Source organism: Schistocerca piceifrons, chromosome 8 (assembly GCF_021461385.2).
Source record: "Schistocerca piceifrons isolate TAMUIC-IGC-003096 chromosome 8, iqSchPice1.1, whole genome shotgun sequence".
NCBI classification, from domain to species: domain Eukaryota; kingdom Metazoa; phylum Arthropoda; class Insecta; order Orthoptera; family Acrididae; genus Schistocerca; species Schistocerca piceifrons.
The window spans coordinates 486721116-486740147 of record NC_060145.1 but is presented as its reverse complement, the minus strand read 5'-3'; the positions used below and the strand labels follow the sequence as shown (position 1 = coordinate 486740147).

Genomic DNA, 19032 nt, shown 5'->3' with positions numbered 1-19032 from the left:
ATCACACTTCCCATGGTACATTTATAAGTGGTACAGGAGAGAAAAAGACCAGCAGCGGGTCAGGGTACCCTCTGGCATGCAGCATGTAGGAGCCTGCAGAGTATGGGTGTAGATTTAGATGAAAGATTGTTTTGATCATTTTGTCAAAACTTTACAAACAATGAAATTCACTTTTAAAAGCCATATTATAGAATAGGATTTTAAACCATCTTCCAATTGGAAATTCTGATGGTGGTCTTGCTACCTACAGTTTCCAAAAAATTCTAAGAAATGCAAGATTTTTCATTAGCTCATTCAGAGTTATTTACCTATACACATTTTACCACTCCAATAAATAACTACATAACTCATATGCACTGTTTCTAAGTAAAAGTGCTGGTATGAAGCCATATGTTGGCTGAGTCACTGTAGTAGCTCAAGTCACAGCTCTTTATAGCTCAGTATCAGTAAATATAAGTTAATGGCAGATTATGGTCTGGAGCTAATTTCCTTGCAGCACAACATCAGGATCAGGAGAAAGTTCAGGGCAAATAACATACTCATTGGCCTGATAGAGGTGAATACTAAGCACAAGTTATTAAAAAACTGACAGGCTGGATGGTTATAAATAATAAAGAAACAAATTTAAATTGATTTAATTATAAGAAGAGATAACACAGTGTTTAGGGCTAAAAATAATTATTATACTAATTTATTAGATACTTTTTAATTCTTCTTAAAAAGTTGTATTATAAATTACATTATTAATGTAACCTGAAGTTTACCATTTGTGCAATGCAATATTAGTGATCAATTTATGAAAAAGAAAAAGAATGTTAATTTTATTTTCTACAGTACAGTGAAAACAAACAATATGCTATGTGCTATCCAAAAATTCTAAATATATTGAACCCGTGTATCTGACTCATTTTTTAAAAAAACTGAAAGAATTAAAGTACTAGCAGACAATAATATATTTGAGAAGAGAGAAGTACTGATGCCTACAAATGACATTGGTCATGGCAATTTTGCTTGTGGGTGGGTGGGGGCAGGGCAGGGGGGAAAGGGGAGGAGGCGGGGAGGGAGGGAGGGAAGGAGAAGATGGGAGAGGGGAGGGAGGGAGATGGGAGAGGGAGGGAGGGAGGGAGGGAGTGTGTGTGTGTGTGTGTGTGTGTGTGTGTGTGTGTGTGTGTGTGTGTGTGTGTGTGTGTGTGTTTTGCCTGAGAAATGGGTTGTGTAGCACTCTACAGACAGGAAACACGCAGAATATACTAGTGCCCGCATTTTAAAATGTATCAGTAATCATGACCTACTGCTAAAATGTAGCTGAAGTCAGGTGCTTCATTAAGTTGGAGATATGGGTTTTCCAATTCAGGTTGTGTTCAACCTGTAGTCTCAAGAAATGGAACAGCTTCTACATTTTGGATTTCATGGTTTGAACAGGTTACATTTATGGTAATATTATATAACTGTGTCTTGCATACTTGAAGAAATAACGTATAGAACTAATGACATATGAAAACTATGACAATATTTTATGATTACTAAATGTTCTACAAAGAAAGAGCTGTATAACAAATGCAAAGCCTATATTTCGTAACCAGGGTGCTGACTGTTTCACCCCAAAGATTTCCCTCAGATTTTCAGGGTTTTCCAGGTTGAAATTCCATATTTCCTTGAATTAGATTTGTTATGTATGACAACAAGTATTCTTCCTTTCCTTTTCATGACTGCACATAATTTTTTTTGTGTTGCCACGTCACTTAGTAACAATTATTCCAAGTTCAGCTACGAATGAAAATGAGATGAATACAAAACAGTTGGGTTTTTTGTTGCTGTAAAACACATTGCTAAATTTCATACCAGTAGAATTGATCAAAAGCAGGTACTGCAGAAATGCTCCATGAGCTCAATGGCCATCCCTAGAGGAGAAATGATGTTCTTTTGTGAAACACTATTAAGGAGGTTTAGAGAACCAGCATTTGCAACAGACTACAGAACAATCCTACCGCCACCAACATACATTCCATGTAAAGACAGCAAAGATAGGTTAAGAGAAATATGGGCTAATATGAAAGCATATAGACAGACATCTTTCCCTCACACCATATGTGAATGAAATAGGAAAGGGAATAACTACGAGTAGCCACAAAGTAGGCCCGTAGCCTTACTCTCTGCCATGCTCTGCATGGCGGCTTATGGACTCTGCATGTATATGTAATGTTCAATCACTGTTGCTACTGATAAATTTAAAATGTTTCATTAGAAACTTGTTTCAGTTGAGAAAACTCATATTTCAAATGCAGTCCACATTATTTTAACAATGAGGTTCTTTAAATTCAGTCTGGAGTCAATACAAAAGAATACGCATAATGCCATGTTATTCATAATTCTGTAATCACAAATAGGGACTTGTATTCTGAGGTATTCATAATACCTTTATGTACTGCTAAATGAATTGATAAAATTCATCTTTAATGTTCTCTAACCAGACCATAAAAATAATAGCTCCTGTATTTCAGCACACTTTTTAACAAAATAAATAAAATTTCGCACTCTGAAAACTCTGAGCAGACACAAACCACACCACATTTCTTCCTTGGTGACCGGTCTATCACTATAAACTGTTACAGAAAAACAGTAAATGTATCATACATTGCCTGATCATAAGAATTATTATTAGTAATATAATTTCACATGTAGAGTTCTCTAATGTTTTATACTCTTTTCTGTGAAATTATATGCAGAAATTAATCACCAAATTTATAATTTTCTATCACTTCAAAACTTTTGATTTTTTTCCTTTGATTTCTTCAGCTCCTTTCTGCGCATTTTGATATGTTTTTCTCTTTTACTTTGAGTAGTATCCTACTCTTCTTTCCCCTTGCCTCCTGCACTACAATAGACTGTGTTTGATGATGCCACACTTAGTCTCTAATGTGTATTTCTAACACTGAGAAGAAGGGATTTCTTAGGGCTACATTCATTATCCAACACTGTTGCATGACACTATCACAGAATTAACAATGTGAGACAGCTGACTCATCTTTCATATTCTCAGACAGATACTCGGGGTTCACAGAGAAACCTCACTGACTATTATCACTTCCATAGGAGAGTGAGCCTACCCCTACAAACATGAAGTATAACATTTTTTCTCCCAGAAAATCCCCCAAGATTTTCTGGGAGAAAAAATGTTATCCCCAAAAATCCCCCAAAATCCCCCAAATCCTCCCCAAGAAAATCCCCCTTTCTCCCAAGCTAGAAAGTCCAACTCATGTTGAGACCATTCAACAATACCTGCAATATATTGCCCTCTACAAATTAGATTTGAACTGTTAGGGACCGTTGAAGGCATTACCTGCTTCCTAATGCAGCAACTCTGGGGGGAGGGGGATTACGGCTCACCATAAAGATGATACATTCAGTTGCAAACAGGTACAACAAAAAGACAGTTACGCATCAAGCTTTTGGCCAAATCCTTCACGAAAAAACCACGCACTCATTCACACAAATGCACACACCTCGCCCACCCCTGGCCACTATCTCTGACCACTCAGGCGAGACTGAAATTCAGAAGTGTCTAATGGGACAACAATCCATAGTGGACCAGTAAGGGGATGGGAATAGCAGAGTACAGGTGGGGAAAGAGAAAACAGTGCTGCCTGGCAGAGCATGCAGGGCTTGAGGTGGCAGACAAGGCTACCTGGTAGAACTCAGGGAGGTTGCGGGAAAGGAAAAGAGGGAAAAGATTGTTGGGTGCATTGACAGAGAGCAGTGCACAATGAGTGAGTGGACTTGTGTTGGGAGGAGGTGATAGGAGAGAAGGGGTAGAAAATGTTGGGTAAAGTGTGTGAAGACAGTAAGTTAACTGTAGGTTAAGGCCAGGATGATTTTGGGAGAAGAATAGCTTCCATCTGTGCAGTTCAGAAAAGCTTGTGGTGGAGGGAAGGATCCAGTTGGCCTGGGGTGTGAAGTAGCAATTCAAATCAAGCATTTTATGTTCCGCTGCATGTTGTGCAACAGGGTGGTCCACTTTGCTATTGGCCACAGTTTGAGGGTGCCCACTGATCAGGTGGAAAGGTGATTGTAGTCATACCAATATGAAAAGCTGAGCAATGATTGCAACATGGATTGTGCCTGCTTTCACAGATGCCTGGTCTCTGATGGGGTACGATATACCTGAGACAGGACTGGAATAGAAAGTACTGGGTGGGTGGATTGGGCAGGTCTCACACCTGGATCTTCCACAGGGATATGATCCCTGTGGCAATCAGTTGGGACTGGGAGTGACTTAGGGATGGACTATGATGATGTGGAGGTTGGGTGGGCAATGGAGCACCACCTTAGGGGCGGTGGGAAAGATCTTGCACAGGAAGTTCCTCACATCAAGACATGATGATAGATAATCAAAGCTCTGATGAAGATTGTGGTTCAGTTGTTCCAGTCTTGGGATGGTGAGCAGGGTGCTCCTTTGTAGCTGGTTCTTGGGGATGGTGGGACTATTTGGTGTGTGTGGAGATATGGTACAGGAAATCTGTTGTGGACTAGGTCTGGGTGATAGTGCGTGTCTGTGAGGCTATATGGGAGAGAGTACTTTGGTGTGGAAGAGACGAAAAGTGTTGAAATGCGCTGGCCGGGGTGGCCGAGCGGTTTCTAGGCGCTACAGTCTGGAACCGCGTGACTGCTACGGTCACAGGTTCGAATCCTGCCTCGGGGATGGATGTGTGTGATGTCCTTCGGTTAGTTATGTTTAAGTAGTTCTAAGTTCTAGGGGACTGGTGACCTCATAAGTTTAGTCCCATAGTGCTCAGAGCCACTTGAACCTCTTTTTTTTTCTCTTTTTTTTTTTTTTGTTGAAATGCAGGTACTGTTGGTGGTTGTTATATTTAATGTGCACAAAGGTGTGGATGGAGCCCTCACCAGAGGAGGGAGGTCAACATCTAGGAAGAGGCATGATGGGCTGATAAGAAACAAGTGAAGTGGATGGGAGAGAAAGTGTTGAGGTTGTCAATGAATGAGGATAGAGCACCTGGCCCTGAATCCAGATCATGAAGATATCATCAATGAATGTGAACCACATTAGGTATTTGGGGTTTCGGGAGACTAGGAAGGTTTCTTTACAGATGGCCCATAAAGAAGCTGGTATAGGAGAGTGCCGTGCATATGTCCATGGATGTGCCACAAATTTGTTTATATACCCTCCCTTCAAAGGAGTAGTAGTTGTGTGTTAGAATATAGTTAGCAAGGTGTTACGATGAATGTGGTAGTAGGTTTAGAGTCGGAAAGATGGTAGGAGAAGTAGTGTTCAATAGTGACAAGACCATGGTGCAAGAGGGATGCTGGTGCCCAGGGAAGATGCAACATCAGTGACAAGTAGGGATTCAGGAAGTAAAGGGATGGGGAACAGTGGGCAGTCGGTGAAGGAAGTGGTTGGTATCTTTGACGCAAGAGGCTAGATTCTGGGCAATAGTTTGGAAAATGTTGGTCAATGAAGGCCAAAATTCTTCCTGCAGGAGCATAATAAATAGCTACAAATGGGATGTCCAGGGACTGTTGAGTTTGTGGATTTTGGGGAAAATGCAGAAGGTGGGTGTGTTGGGTGTGTGATAAGGATGAGAATGGAAAAATATTCAAAGAAGAGATCTGACAAGGGCCTAACGCTTTTAAGCAGGGATTGGAGGTTGTAATGGGCTTCTGGAATGGACCACTGTCACTGAGTTTATAGGTGGAGGAGTTAGACAATTGGCAGAGGGCCTTCTGCCAGGTAGTCACTGAGATTCATGACAAAAGTAGTGGAACCTTTGCCACCAGGTTGGATCATTAGGTCAGGATCTGTTCTGAGGCTATGTATTGCTGCCATGTCTTCTGCTGAAAGGTTGGTGTACTTAGGAAGAGACCTAGGGAAGAATGGTGATCCCAGGTTGGAGGAAGGGAATTCCTCGAAGGTAAACGGGGGCTGATTAGGTGGAAGGGTGGGAGAATCATGGTTGGATGTTAGTTTCAACTGGGAGAGGCAGGGTTCAATGTTAGGATTTGGTTGGAGATGTTGGTGGTGCAAAGAAGTGTTCCCACTGCAGTGACCAGAAGGAGTGGTAGGTTTTTGACAATTTCAACATGGTTAAATTTTTTTGGCTGTACGTCTGAAGGTGAGGGCTGTGAGGCCTTTGAGGTAGAACTGAAACTTCTGTGGAGCTGAAGGATTTTGTGGAAAGGGTAATAACAGTGTTGGGGGATTGTTTTGGCTCCGGATCTAGTGGTGTTTTGGAAGGGAGCTTTGGCAGATGTGGCAAGATGAAAAGATGAGCTAGGTAGGATCTGAGTGCTGTGGGGCATTGGTGAGGAGGAACACTGTGGGTAGGTCAGAAGCCTGGATAGTCACGCACCAAGGCAGCAGCAGGATGTCAGTAGATTGGATAACGTATGAAAGTGGTGTGTTGAGTGCTCTTCCAGGTGCTGGAATGTAAGGGATCTAATTTCAGAGACATGATGTATGTAGTAGTAATTGCACACTAAAAGTATCTTGTGGAGGGAGCAGAGATGGTCCTGGGATGTATGAGCCATGGAGATGTGTTTTTGCAGTGTCAGATTTGTGAGCGTGTCAGGGACTGACAGAAACTGAAAAGGTGAAGGTAATTGTGAAAGGAGGGTTGGGATCCACAGAAAGGAGCATTTATGTTAGGCTGCTTGGGAGGATTCCATAGTATAGGCAACATATAAGGAACAGAGATATAGGACTCCGTTTTAGCAATTTCTAAAATCATCCGGTCCTCAACTTATGGTAACCTACTGTCTCTGTAACATCCACCCAAACATTTTTGCCCCTTTTGCCCTATCATCTACTCCCAACTCATGTCCCCTAACCTCACTGTGCACTGCTCTCTGCCAATGCCACCACTGATCTCCCCCCCCCCCCCCCCCTCACCGTTTTATGTTCCCCACAGCCCTCACGATTTTGCCACTTTTAGTCCCTGCACACATCACCAGGCAGCACTGTTTCCTCTTTCCCCACCCGCACCCTACTTACACTCCCCTCTTCCCCACTCCACTACAGATTGTTGCTTCAGTTTGACATGTTTCATGTTCAGTCTAGCCTGAGCAGCCAGAGATAGCGGTCCACATGTTGCGAGGTCTGCTCGCTTGTGTGAATGATTTCCTTTGGCTGAAAGCTTAATGTGTATCAGGCTTTTTGTTGTGCCTGTCTGCAACTCAATGTGTCATTTTTATGGTGAATACCAACCTGTCTTTTCCATAGTTATTGTTAGTAGCAGAATTTTCTAACTACCCACTGGTTGCACTGTAATGGTTCATGTGTATATTTCCTTTACAAAATTTATAAAGTATTACCTACCACATACATTATGTCACATGTATATGAAAAACCTAATGACAGTGTTTTTAAAAACCCCACTGCCTACCATCCAACGCAACAGCTGGAACTCCCACTTGAGGCCAAGCTGACTACCATTGTGTTATAATAACATAATCTCCATATTCCTTCTCCTGGTGTTATCCCAGATCTTCACAGGCTTGGCATTTTGGCAAGTTAATGCAGGTATGGCACTGCTTGTGGCAGAGGGTGTCCACGTGCCCCTCTATTGCTACCCACTGACCCCCCACCCCTGTGGTAATTTGTACATCTTCCAATATGAAACATGTGACTTTTTGAAACGTCTGCAATTCACGTAACTGAGGCAGGATGTGCATACCAGACAGGTACTCATCTAGTCAGATGTGGCAAACTGCCTAAAAATCACATACTGGTTCATCGGCACAATGCCTGTCACTGTTAATCCGCTGGGTATTTTTGATACAGGGCAGGCCTCTCTGAATCCTGACAGCCACCTCTGGGCATTCTGGCCCGAGATGCTGGAGGTGGCAGTCGTGTGTGCATTGCGTATGCTTGCTCGTGTGTACGAATGGTGTGTGCGGCTATCTGGGTGGGCGTTAAAATAATACACGGCTGCTATTAATTCTACTGTAGGATTTTTCAGTCTGGATGACAAAACTATTGACATTAAAGAGAGATAGATAGATAAAACAATGGAAACTCCAGGTAGGAATAGCAAAAATGTAGGAAGAGATAGTTTTGCTACTTACCATAAACAAGACACCTTAAGCTGCAGACAGGCACAATTAAAAGACACTTACTTAGAGCCTTTAGCAACAGCCTTCATCAGCAAAAGAGAAAAACACACAGCATTCATACACACAAGTAAACATACCTCATGCACACATGACCACCAACTCCAGCATCTTCGGCCAGAATGCCTGGAGGTAGCAGTCATGTACATGGTGTGTGACTGCTTGTATATATGAACAATGTGTATTTTTCTCTTCTCTCGATGAAGGGTGTGGCCCAAAAACTCTATGTAAGTGTCTTTTAATTGTCTGCACCTTAATATGTATTCTTTAAGGTAAGTAGCAATCCATTTTTTCCTACATTGTAGATAGGTACACAGATAGGTAGGTAGAGATAGAGAGAGGGGGGGAGAGATAGATAGAGAAAGGGGGAGAAGGGGGGGGGAGGAGAGAGAGAGAGTGAAGAGAGAGAGAGAGAGAGAGAGAGAGAGAGAGAGAGAGAGAGAGGGGGGGGGGGGGGGGGGGGGGAGGGGTGAGAGAGAGAGAGAGAGAGAGAGAGAGAGAGAGAGAGAGACTTAATCACAAGAATGAAGCAGAAACAACTCTGGGAGAGCTGACCACACTTACAAGCTGGAGGTGCTCCTGACTGCCCGGTTGGCTCCACACGCCTTCCATCTGACGACTGAAAAACATCTGCAGGTTCGCTCCCCCATCCGATGCTCGTCGACCGAAACCACCAACTGCCAAAATCACAAATTTTACCTGAGTAAAGAATTGCTGCTGACAAAGTTGGAGGACTCATTTATAATTAACTGTCACTAGTAAACTGTTTCAACTGCGATAGCCTGCAAGTAAACTCTTTTCTGCACATCCCATAACATATGAACTACAGAGATATATCTCACATATTAATTTATCAGAAATGTATGCATTAAACTAGGACTGCCATCCTGAACTGTTCCAAATTACCTACACCTTCCACCTCTGAACAAAATAAATTCTTAAAAAAAGAGCTGAAGCAAAATGTGTACAAATTTTTTATGCCAGTATAACACCACTTTGGTGAGTAATTTAACTCAGTATCAGCTACACCTGGCAACTGGGCATGGACGGTGACAGTTGAGGTGGACGTAGCAACCACACATGAAGGGAAGTGTCGTGTTCACGTCGCGTGTTGCTTCAGACTTCAATTCGATCGCATAACATGCACCTGACATGCTCTTTTTTGACTAGAAAGTGAGTGGCTGCAGTTTAACTGAAACCAGGTGGTGTCTGAGGCTAGAGATAAATCTGTACTACTACTAAACTGCTTCGACTCACCTATTTTGCATTTCCACAATAAATTTCAGTAAGAAACATGTGGCTGCTACTTGCAAATATATAGAGAGGCTTCACTGACGCTACTGGACCTATTTCCTTTTGAGCACATTATTATGATGAAAGTTGTGACAAATTACAATTATAAAAGTGTTGCAAATTGGAACGCTGAGCTTCACATTTTGGTGTCATTAAACTTACCATCAGTACTGGCATTTCCTAATCTCCTTATAAAGGGAGCCCATTTTTAATGCCCACTTTTACTCTGGAACCCCAGATTTGATCTACAGTATATTTTACATGGAAAATTCTGCAAATGGATTACTTTCAACAAAAATGACAATCACTTCAAATATTTTAACCAAAAGTAATTTCAAAATTAACTCAAATTTAAAATACATGATAAAATGGCACTATTAAATTTAAACTGTAATGACATGAAGAATTACTGGTTCTTATTAGGAAAACTTAATATTAGGCTTTACAGATGAAAGTTGGATTCTCATGACAGGTTTGGTATTTAGTCTGTGGCATATTTATTTTTTGTCAACACACAAGCTGAGAACCCTGTTAAGAACATACATGCAGTTGCAAACAGTAAAAGTACAAACATGGTCTTTTGCAACAGTTTAAGATATTTGTTTTTAAACTGCCCCAGAATTCAGCTAACAGAATTACTTACAATCTTTTCCAGTCCTTTATCACATGCCAATCCAATAAAAGTTTAATATCCTTGCTGACATGGTCAAACACTGACAATAAAGGGGCTTTTAATCCACAACTCATTTTGATATTTAATCTGCTTTTCATTTTTAAAATATGGTTTAGAAACTTCATTCAAACTTTTCAGGTGTTGAATAACTTCTTCAGAAAAATGTATCCTTTATTCCAACCCCCTCTTCTTCTCACCCGCCACTTATTATTGGGAAGCAATCAGAGCAGTAGGAGGCATATAAACTGTCCAAAAATTCTATTTTCTTCTGGAAAGCAGGAATTTTTCCATCAGTAGCAAATACATTTCCTCATTTTCTTCAAAGTGTCAAATTAAGTTCATCCATCTGCATAAAAACGAAATTCAAAGGGGAATTGGAAGCATTTAATTTTTATCAAACACCCAGTCATTCAATTTGAAACTGTGATCTGAAAAGAAAGAATCCACATTGTCCCTCAGCTCTAAAATATGGGTTCTTATCTCTCTTCAAGATAATCACCTGACCTCAGTATGTAAAAGAAGAATTGTATATGTACTTGCCATGCCCCATACAACATTTCTTTCATGTCGAGTTTGCCGTTTGCAGAATTGTCATCAAATACAGCCTTCTCCACTGGAAGTGTTGTCTTTGTAATGACTATCCAAATTAGTAATTTGAAGCAGGAATTAATTGTTAATTTTATACGGGCTTTAATTTTTATTTATTTATTTTTTACCTGCATTCTTCCATGTTGTCAGTAACTACATGCAAGTTTCATGGAATCCTTATGTGATGTCCCAGGAAATGGTAAAAACACTGGTCGCAGTAGCCCTCTCACACTCTACACCTCCAGCCAGAGTACAAAAGCTTGTGCTGGTGCTTCCAGTGTCAGTTCTGCCATACAGCATAATGTTAAAAAACAATGACATTCTGTAAGTATCCTTTCATTCCTTCTTCTCACAATAAGCAATAAAGCTCCAGTTGGTGGCATGCCATGAGCTTGCCAGTAACCCTGCTTTTACATCCCACTCACTCAACTCGGAAACGCATTTAGTACAAAGCCCGTAGAATCTGTGGGCTGCGTGTCTGAAAGTGGCCAGGCACAATAAACACTGTAGGCTGCTGTGTGCCACATGAGACACACAGATTGATGAACTTAATTTGATATTTTGATCCAAATGAGTAAATGTATTTCGTACTGATGAAAAAATTCCTGCTTTCCCGGTAAAAATAGAATTTTGGACAAATTTTATGTGCTCCTACTAGTTTGATTGTTTCCCAACAATAAATTGCCTTTCAAGTCTTCCCCCTCCTACTTCTGAGTTTTTTAATTGTCTTCGATAAATTAGATTTCTCCTGCAGTGTTAGTTACATTTCAAATTCCCTGTCTGCATGAGTACACACTTTTTACCACCGACATTATGATGTTGTGATACTTTAATTCCAGTTTTTCACACTGCAAGCTGCAGCTTTCATTTTAAATGATGCATGCATGTTTCAGGAAATGGCTCATTTACATTTGTTGTCCGAGAGTTTAGTTGACTTTTGTAACAATCAAGATTATTTCACACAAAATGGAGTGTAATGAAGATACAGGAATGACTGTTTATCAATAATATGCCATTGTTACTACTTATGCAACAAAATCTTTTGATTGATTATTTCTGTTGGACTTTGTAAGGTATCGCAAACTAAGTTACGTTCCATAGTAGTCACTATGACTGTTCTTATCAAAATTGAGATTGTAATAAATGAAAAACTTAAATCTGTCTACTCTCAGTTTGATAGTATTTTTTGTTGTGCCAAAATACATTTCAAATGCACATCTTCTTCAAAAATGTTTCAGTTCTTAGGTAAGGACCTTCACAGATTAATCAACATGCCAGGAAGATGTATCTTTGGGAGATGGAGTGGATTCTTGCTGGTAGCAGTTAAGGCAGTTTTCACATATAAAAAAATGTTAAGGTGTTAAAATCATTGGAAAGATACACTTCAATCAGATGTTCCCAAATGAAAAGTTAATTTGGAACTATGCTAAAGCCTGTTTACACAACCAAATCCAACTACTCAAGGAACAAAACAGTTGCTTAAAATCAATGGCTAAATTACACAATCAGTTTCTTGTATTCCAAAATGGCAGTTTTAAATCTATAATTATATAAGGTACAACTTACGTAAAGTCCTATACTCCACAGAATGAAATATTTGTTCTTGGACAAAGTAGTACAGGAAGTCCATTCTGTGCAGTTCACAATTTTTCTTTTTTTTTTCTTTTTGAAAGCACAACTTTCATTCCAGAAATTAAGAATTACAATTGATTGTGAAAGGTCCCAAATACAATAACTTTAAGAGTGGTGGGAGGGATCTTGGGTAGGATGTCCCTCATTTCAAAGCATCTGAACCACATTCTTGTCAGAACTTTGATTAGACCCTGACAAAGGTTATGGTTCAAATATTTCAGTCCGAGCTGGTATTGGGTGACAAAGAGGACACTCCTTTGTACCCAACTGTTAGGGACAGTGGGAGGACTGGGGGTGTGTTGAGATGTGGCACAGGAAATGTTTGTGGACTAGATTTGGGAGATAGTGGCTGCCTGTAAAGGTTTCGATTGCTTGGTTGGTTGGGGAGAGGGGACCAAACAGCGAGTTCATCAGTCCAATCGGATGAGGCAATGATGGGTAAGGAAGTCAGCTGTGCCCTTTCAAAGGAACCATCCCGGCATTTGCCTGAAGTGATTTAAGGAAATCAGGATGGCTGGGCATGTGTATGAGCCGTCGTTCTCCCAAATGTGAGTCCAATGTACTAATCACTGCGCCACCTCACTCTGTGTGAAGGTCTTTGTAAAAACTTCAGCATACTGGGTGAGGGAGCAGACTCCAAACTCACTACCTCATTCCTCGTTCCCCTTACTACCTTTATCCTAACACATAGCTACTTCTCCTTCGATGAGCAGGTATACAAACAAATCCGTGGCACCATCACGCACTCTCTGCATGACACCCTCCTATGCCAACCTCTTTATGGGCCATCTAGAGAAAACCTTCCAAGCCTCCAAAAGCCTGGGTCTGATTCCGGTTCACTGAAGATATCTTCAAGATCTGGGCTCAGGGCCAGGACACCATATCCCCATTTCTTCATGTCCTCAACACCTTCTCTCTCACCATTTCTCTCAGTTCTTCTCAAGCCAGCATGCCACCTTTTTGGATGATGATTTCCTCCCTCTGAGGGTTCCATCCACACCTCTGTCGACATTGAAACCACCAACCACCAATACTACTAGCATTTCAACAGTTTCCATCCCTTTCATACTAAAATATTCCTCTCCTACATTTTAGTCACTCCCGGTTGGTGTATATGTAATGACAAGAATTCCCCTGCACAGTATGCTGAAGGTCTCACAAAGGCCTTCACAGACAGACACTATCCCCAATCCTAGCTGGCAAAGAAATTTCCCGTGCCACATCCACACACTCACCAAATTGTCCCACTATCACAACAGACATCTAGGAAGGCATCCCCACTTCATTATCAGTTACCATCCCTAAGTGGAGCAACTGAACCATAACCTTCGCCAAGGCTTTGGTTATCTATCATGATGCCCTGAAGTAAGGAATATCCTACACAAAACCCATCCACCCCTCCTAAAGAGGGGTTCCATCACCTACCCAACCTCAACAACATCCTACTCCATTCCAATGCCACTCCCAATCACAACCCCTGCCACAGGCATCATATCCCTGTGGAAGACCCAGCTGAAAGACCTGGCCAATCCACCAATACAGTACTCCTTATTCCAGTCCTGTCACAATCTCATCCTACCCCATCAGAGCCAGGTCACCAGTGAAAGCAGCTATATCACATATCATCTCTGCTACAATCATTGCACAACTTTTTATATTGGTATGACTACCAACCAGCCATCTACCAGAATCAATGGCCACCACCACCACATTGAGGCCAAGAGCAAAGTGGCACATCCTGTGGAACGACATGCAGCTTAATGTAACATGCTCAATTTCAATAGCTGCTTCATAACCCGGGCCATCTGGATCCTCCCCTCTACCACCCTATTTTTCTGAACTATGCAGACTGGCATTTTTGTTACAACATGTTCCCCACTCCCAAAATTATCCTGGTCTCATCGTACAGTAACCTACTGTCCCCTGACCTCCACCCAACGGATTCTGCCCCCTCTATTGTATCACCTCTTCACAATTCATGTCCTTCCACCCTCAATGAAAGCACTCTCCGCCAATGCGCCCACTGATCTTTTTCCCCTTCTCTGCTCCTCTCCTTTTCTGCTACCAATTCCCTACCCTCCCACCTTTCTCCCTCCCTCACACCTTCCTGACACTGCATCTGGCAGCCTCATTCTGCTGCCACTAATCACTGTACGCACTGCCAGTCAGCGTTCTCATCTTCTGCCATCTGTGTGTTGCTATCCCTGCCCCTTCTTTGCCCCCTCCAGACTGCTGCTTTCATTTGACAAATAAGCTGCAGTTTGCTCTTAGCAGCCAAAGATACTGGCCACGTGTGCAAGATGGGTGCTTACTTGTGTGAAAATGTGTGTGTGTGTGTGTGTGTGTGTGTGTGTGTGTGTGTGTGTGTGTGTGTGTGTGTGTGTGTGTTTTCTCTTTTCTGAAGAAGGCTTTGGCCAAAGGCTCATGTTTAACAGTCTTTTTGCGTGCTTCTCTGCAACTCAATGTTTCATCTTTATTGTGGGTTCCAGTCTGTTCTTTTCATAATATTGGGAGTAACACTGATATAGAGATATAAATGAAATTCTTTCCAAAAACTAAAAATTGCCATTATTTTCAGAACATACCTTGTATGTAGAAAACTTTATCAATGACTGATTACCTGTTTAAACCATCCCTCATATTTCAAGTAAAATATTTATTGCATTTGATCACAGAGGGAATTTGAACAATTGCAATCAGCTCCATAGCACACTTTAACAACTACCAATAGTCTCACATATCAAATATACAAAATTAGTGCAGTATAAATACAAATGTAAGTTTTTATAAAATTAACAAACTGGCCTTACAATTAACTCACAAATTAAATCCATCTGGTAAAGTCAGGAAGTCTGGCATCCTAAAATCACTTGCCAGATGGTAAAAATATGTTACTATTAAGTTTTCAAATGACGTTACACTTTCTACACCCACATCTACATACAAACTCCACAAGCCATCATATGGTGCATGGTGGAAGGTACTTTGTACCACTGTTAGTCATTCACTTTCATGTTCCACTCGCAAATGGAGTGACGGAGAAACAACTGTCTATGTCTCTTTATGAACCCTGATGCCCATTCACTCTGTAATTAGGATTTATTAACTTTAGTAACCAATATCACTGTGATGACTTCACAATCACTGATCCTTTCCTCTACATTGACACTGTTGATAGGGTTAGGCCTGTTTGTAGCTACAAGGTCTAAAATATTATTTTCCACCATAGTAAATGAATAAAAGCAGTCCACCAAAATAACTAGTACCTGATGAGATGCTGATTACTGAAATACACCAGCTGACATGAAAGATGGAATTGGGAGTAGCTGATGTACAGCCGTCTGTTCTTAGCAATGAAATTTTCAGAAAAATGTCATGTATATCGATTACATGAGTTTATTGCTGGACTGTACAAAGGTTCTTCTAACCAAAGAAAGATGTTGGAATACTGACACTTGGAAGAAACACCCCCACACTGTAAGAACTACGAATACACAAAGTAAAAATTAATAGAAACATCATTGAGTGTTGAATTTTTTAATGCCAGTGATACCAGCTGAAATCGTGCATTCCTCTGCTACCTTTTTTTTTGTGTGTGTTTTGTGAAATTTGAGAACTATTCATCACAGGAATGCTAATTCCCTGCCGAGTTGTAATATTTGTCCTTGATTAATTAGTAATTTATAGTTTATTCATAACTACCAAGGATTTTGTCGAGAATTATCATTTCTATGTATGGAACTTTGTTTCGAGCTTTACTATGCAGAGAAAGAATACAAGCTAGTTGAACAGTTAGTATGAAACATTAACAGTGTATTTCTATTTTTCTGTATGATATTTTGATGAGCAACTCAGTCATCTTCTTCAGATGTTGCGAGTAGTGTCGTAATGCGTACTCACTGCTTGTACTATAGCCAGACTGCTTGGATTCCTTGTAGCAAGAATATAAAATAACACAACTCACAGAACCTCAAGATGGGTCAGATGTCAAAATAATGTCCATAGAAACAGAAATGACAACTCAACTGTTCAGCCAATAGCACACCATTATCAACTACCTGAGTGTGCAAAAATGTTGCACATATATTTACAAACATACTGTCTGTTTCTTCTTCCAGTAGATGGGTCTTTAATAGTTTCAGAAACAGAGTTGTGAGTTATGGTGTTACACTTTAAGCCTATTTATTGAAGCATGTGAAATCTGTCAAAATGGAACATTAGAATTTATCTGGTTATTGAAAAATCTGTCCCTTTTCTATAGCCCGTTAGTAGGATAGGTACAGTGCTGTGAGTGCTAATTGTGCTGTACATATGATGAGGTTTCCAGTTTGATCTGAATCAAAGTACTTTCTAATAATTTAGAACCAACAGTACAAATAAAAGAAAAGTTGAGGAGAGGCATTAAAAGCCACAGGGAAAGTGAAGAATGAATTAAATGAACCGTCTAATGGGCATAAAATGTGGGTTGGAGGTACACCAAAGAAAGGAAAGTAATGAGGAGTAACTGAAATGTATGTTTGGAACACAGCATTGTGTGGAAGGGAATCACGGACTATGGGAAATCTGGAAAAGAAGATAATCAAAGTGTTTGAGATGTGCTGCCCCAGCAGGTTATTGAAAATTAGGTAGACTGGTGAAGATAAGGAATAAGGAGCATCACCACAGACTTGGCAAGGGAAGGAATGTACGGATAACACTGACAAAAAGAAGGGATTGGACAATAGGGCACGTTTTAAGACACTGGGGAATAACTTCCGTGGTTCTATTCAGACCCGTAGAGGGTAAAAACTGTAGTGGAAGACAGAGCTTGGAATACACACAACAAATAATTCAGGATGTCAGGTGCAGTTGCTACCACGAGATGAAGAGGATTACACAGGAGGTGAAGTCGTGGCAAGCCAGAAGGGTGATGACCACAAAACAAATAAAAGTCTCAGGCAGTAATTTATCTCCATAATAATGTATGTCCAACAAGATTTAATATGAGCAACCTCAATAAAGACTTGAAACACCCACAACAAGTAGTTGCAAGCACAGCTAAGGATAAAGAAGTTTAACAAGATGTGAGAAGCGACAGTACACTCACTGGCCCCCATGACAGTGGGAGGCTTCAGCAGGTGCTGGTCCTTGATGCTGAAGTTCTGCGGTGGCTGGTGCTGCACGAGCGGAATGTTCAGTGGCAGGTTCGTGTTGGGCAGGATGTTGAGCTGCTGCATGGCACCACCTGCACCTGCGTCCAGTCCGATGTAGTGCGCCTCCAGCACCTGCAAAGATGTGTACCGCACACTGTCACACAAATCTTTGGCCGAGGATCATGTCTCCGAAACTTCTTTTGAGGCATTCTCGGATACAGAAGTATGTCACGTGCGACATAATACATCATATGTGACATTACAGCAATAATTTTCATAACTCTACAATATAGCAGTTGTTGTGGCTATAGCCTCATGTGATACTGGTACAATAAATAACAACTAACTTTACACATCTTTATCACAGAAATAGTCACACATAAATCAGTAAATCCTGTTACACACTGGCCACCAAAAATTTTCTTCCACTTTGTACAGTTATGAATACATAAAAATAAGTGAAACTTTTAAATTACAGTGCTTTAAAGCAGAAACAGCAAGTCATTAGTCTTTCAACTGGTTTCACGCTGCCCTCCATTTCATTATGGGTAACTGAATCTTCTTATTTCTCAATACCTACCACACCGAATAAGTTTGATAATCTATATTACGTATTCTACTGACTGACCCTACTGTTTCTCTGTTCCTTCTATTTTCAGCACCAAGTTAACTCTTTCTGCATGCCTGAGAGTACGTCATCTTACTAATCTTCCTTTTCATGTGGAAAATGTTTGATTTCTTTCTTAAAGTACCTTTTTTGCCTATCTCATTTTTAATTAATTTCCTTCCGTATCTTATGATTTCAAGTATCTCTGGATCATTCTTCTTCTGTTTTGTTCCAGCTCATCTTTCATTTACTTACAATACTGTGCTCCAGAAAATCCATTTTAGAAATATCTACTATTATGGCACTGGTCACTTTTGGCAGACCTCTTTCGTTGCCTTCCTCTCTCCTAGGCTTCTCATAAAGCCTTTCCCACTTTGCTGATCTCTTTATATTGTGATATCTGTTGGCAAAATTCTTCCACACGTTACACAATTCCTACTCTAGTGACACCACCAGATGCATTGATGTAAGCAAACTGTCAGTGAGTGTCATTATGTCGTTGTCTGGCAAGTGCACTTACAATGAAGGGATGCAATATCTCCAGCTGACTTCTCACCTGAGGCCAATTTAAACCTAAGCAACCACAAGCTCGCTCTCATTCTATATTTATGGACTCTACCAGAAAATGAATTCTTCTGCATGTTATTCTACACAGCAAATTACAAGCAATAAATATTACAAAATAAGTGTAAGTTAGCAAACTGATTAATTCTAGAAAATTATTATTTTCATTGTAGAAGTTTCATTTTCTAACCTGCTCGTGAGCTGTATCTCCTGGCCCAACTGTGTGTCTCCTTGCAGTTAGGTACCGATCCACTCCAGAACCACTTCTTGGTTGTCGTGAGGTTTCCTCTGATTCAGATTCCATAGGCATGTCAACATCTCCAAACTGTGAACAAAAAAATTTAATCTCTTCCCTCTGTATAATGGTTGACAACATTTTCCTTGTCTGAGAGGTCCAGTTTGCAACCAAGTAGTGACTA

General features: G+C 40.7%; 1 protein-coding gene across 1 annotated transcript in view; it reads right to left on the bottom strand.

Moving 5' to 3' along the window:
- The window catches only part of LOC124711494 (serine/threonine-protein kinase SIK3), a 523642-nt gene that overhangs the window by 76083 nt on the left and 428527 nt on the right, over positions 1 to 19032 (bottom strand). The window contains exons 10-12 of the mRNA XM_047241604.1: positions 18804 to 18938; positions 17391 to 17574; positions 8689 to 8801 (exon numbers count right to left, since the gene is read on the bottom strand). Coding sequence (XP_047097560.1) covers positions 8689 to 8801; positions 17391 to 17574; positions 18804 to 18938 — 432 coding nt within the window. The remainder of the gene's footprint in view (positions 1 to 8688; positions 8802 to 17390; positions 17575 to 18803; positions 18939 to 19032) is intronic.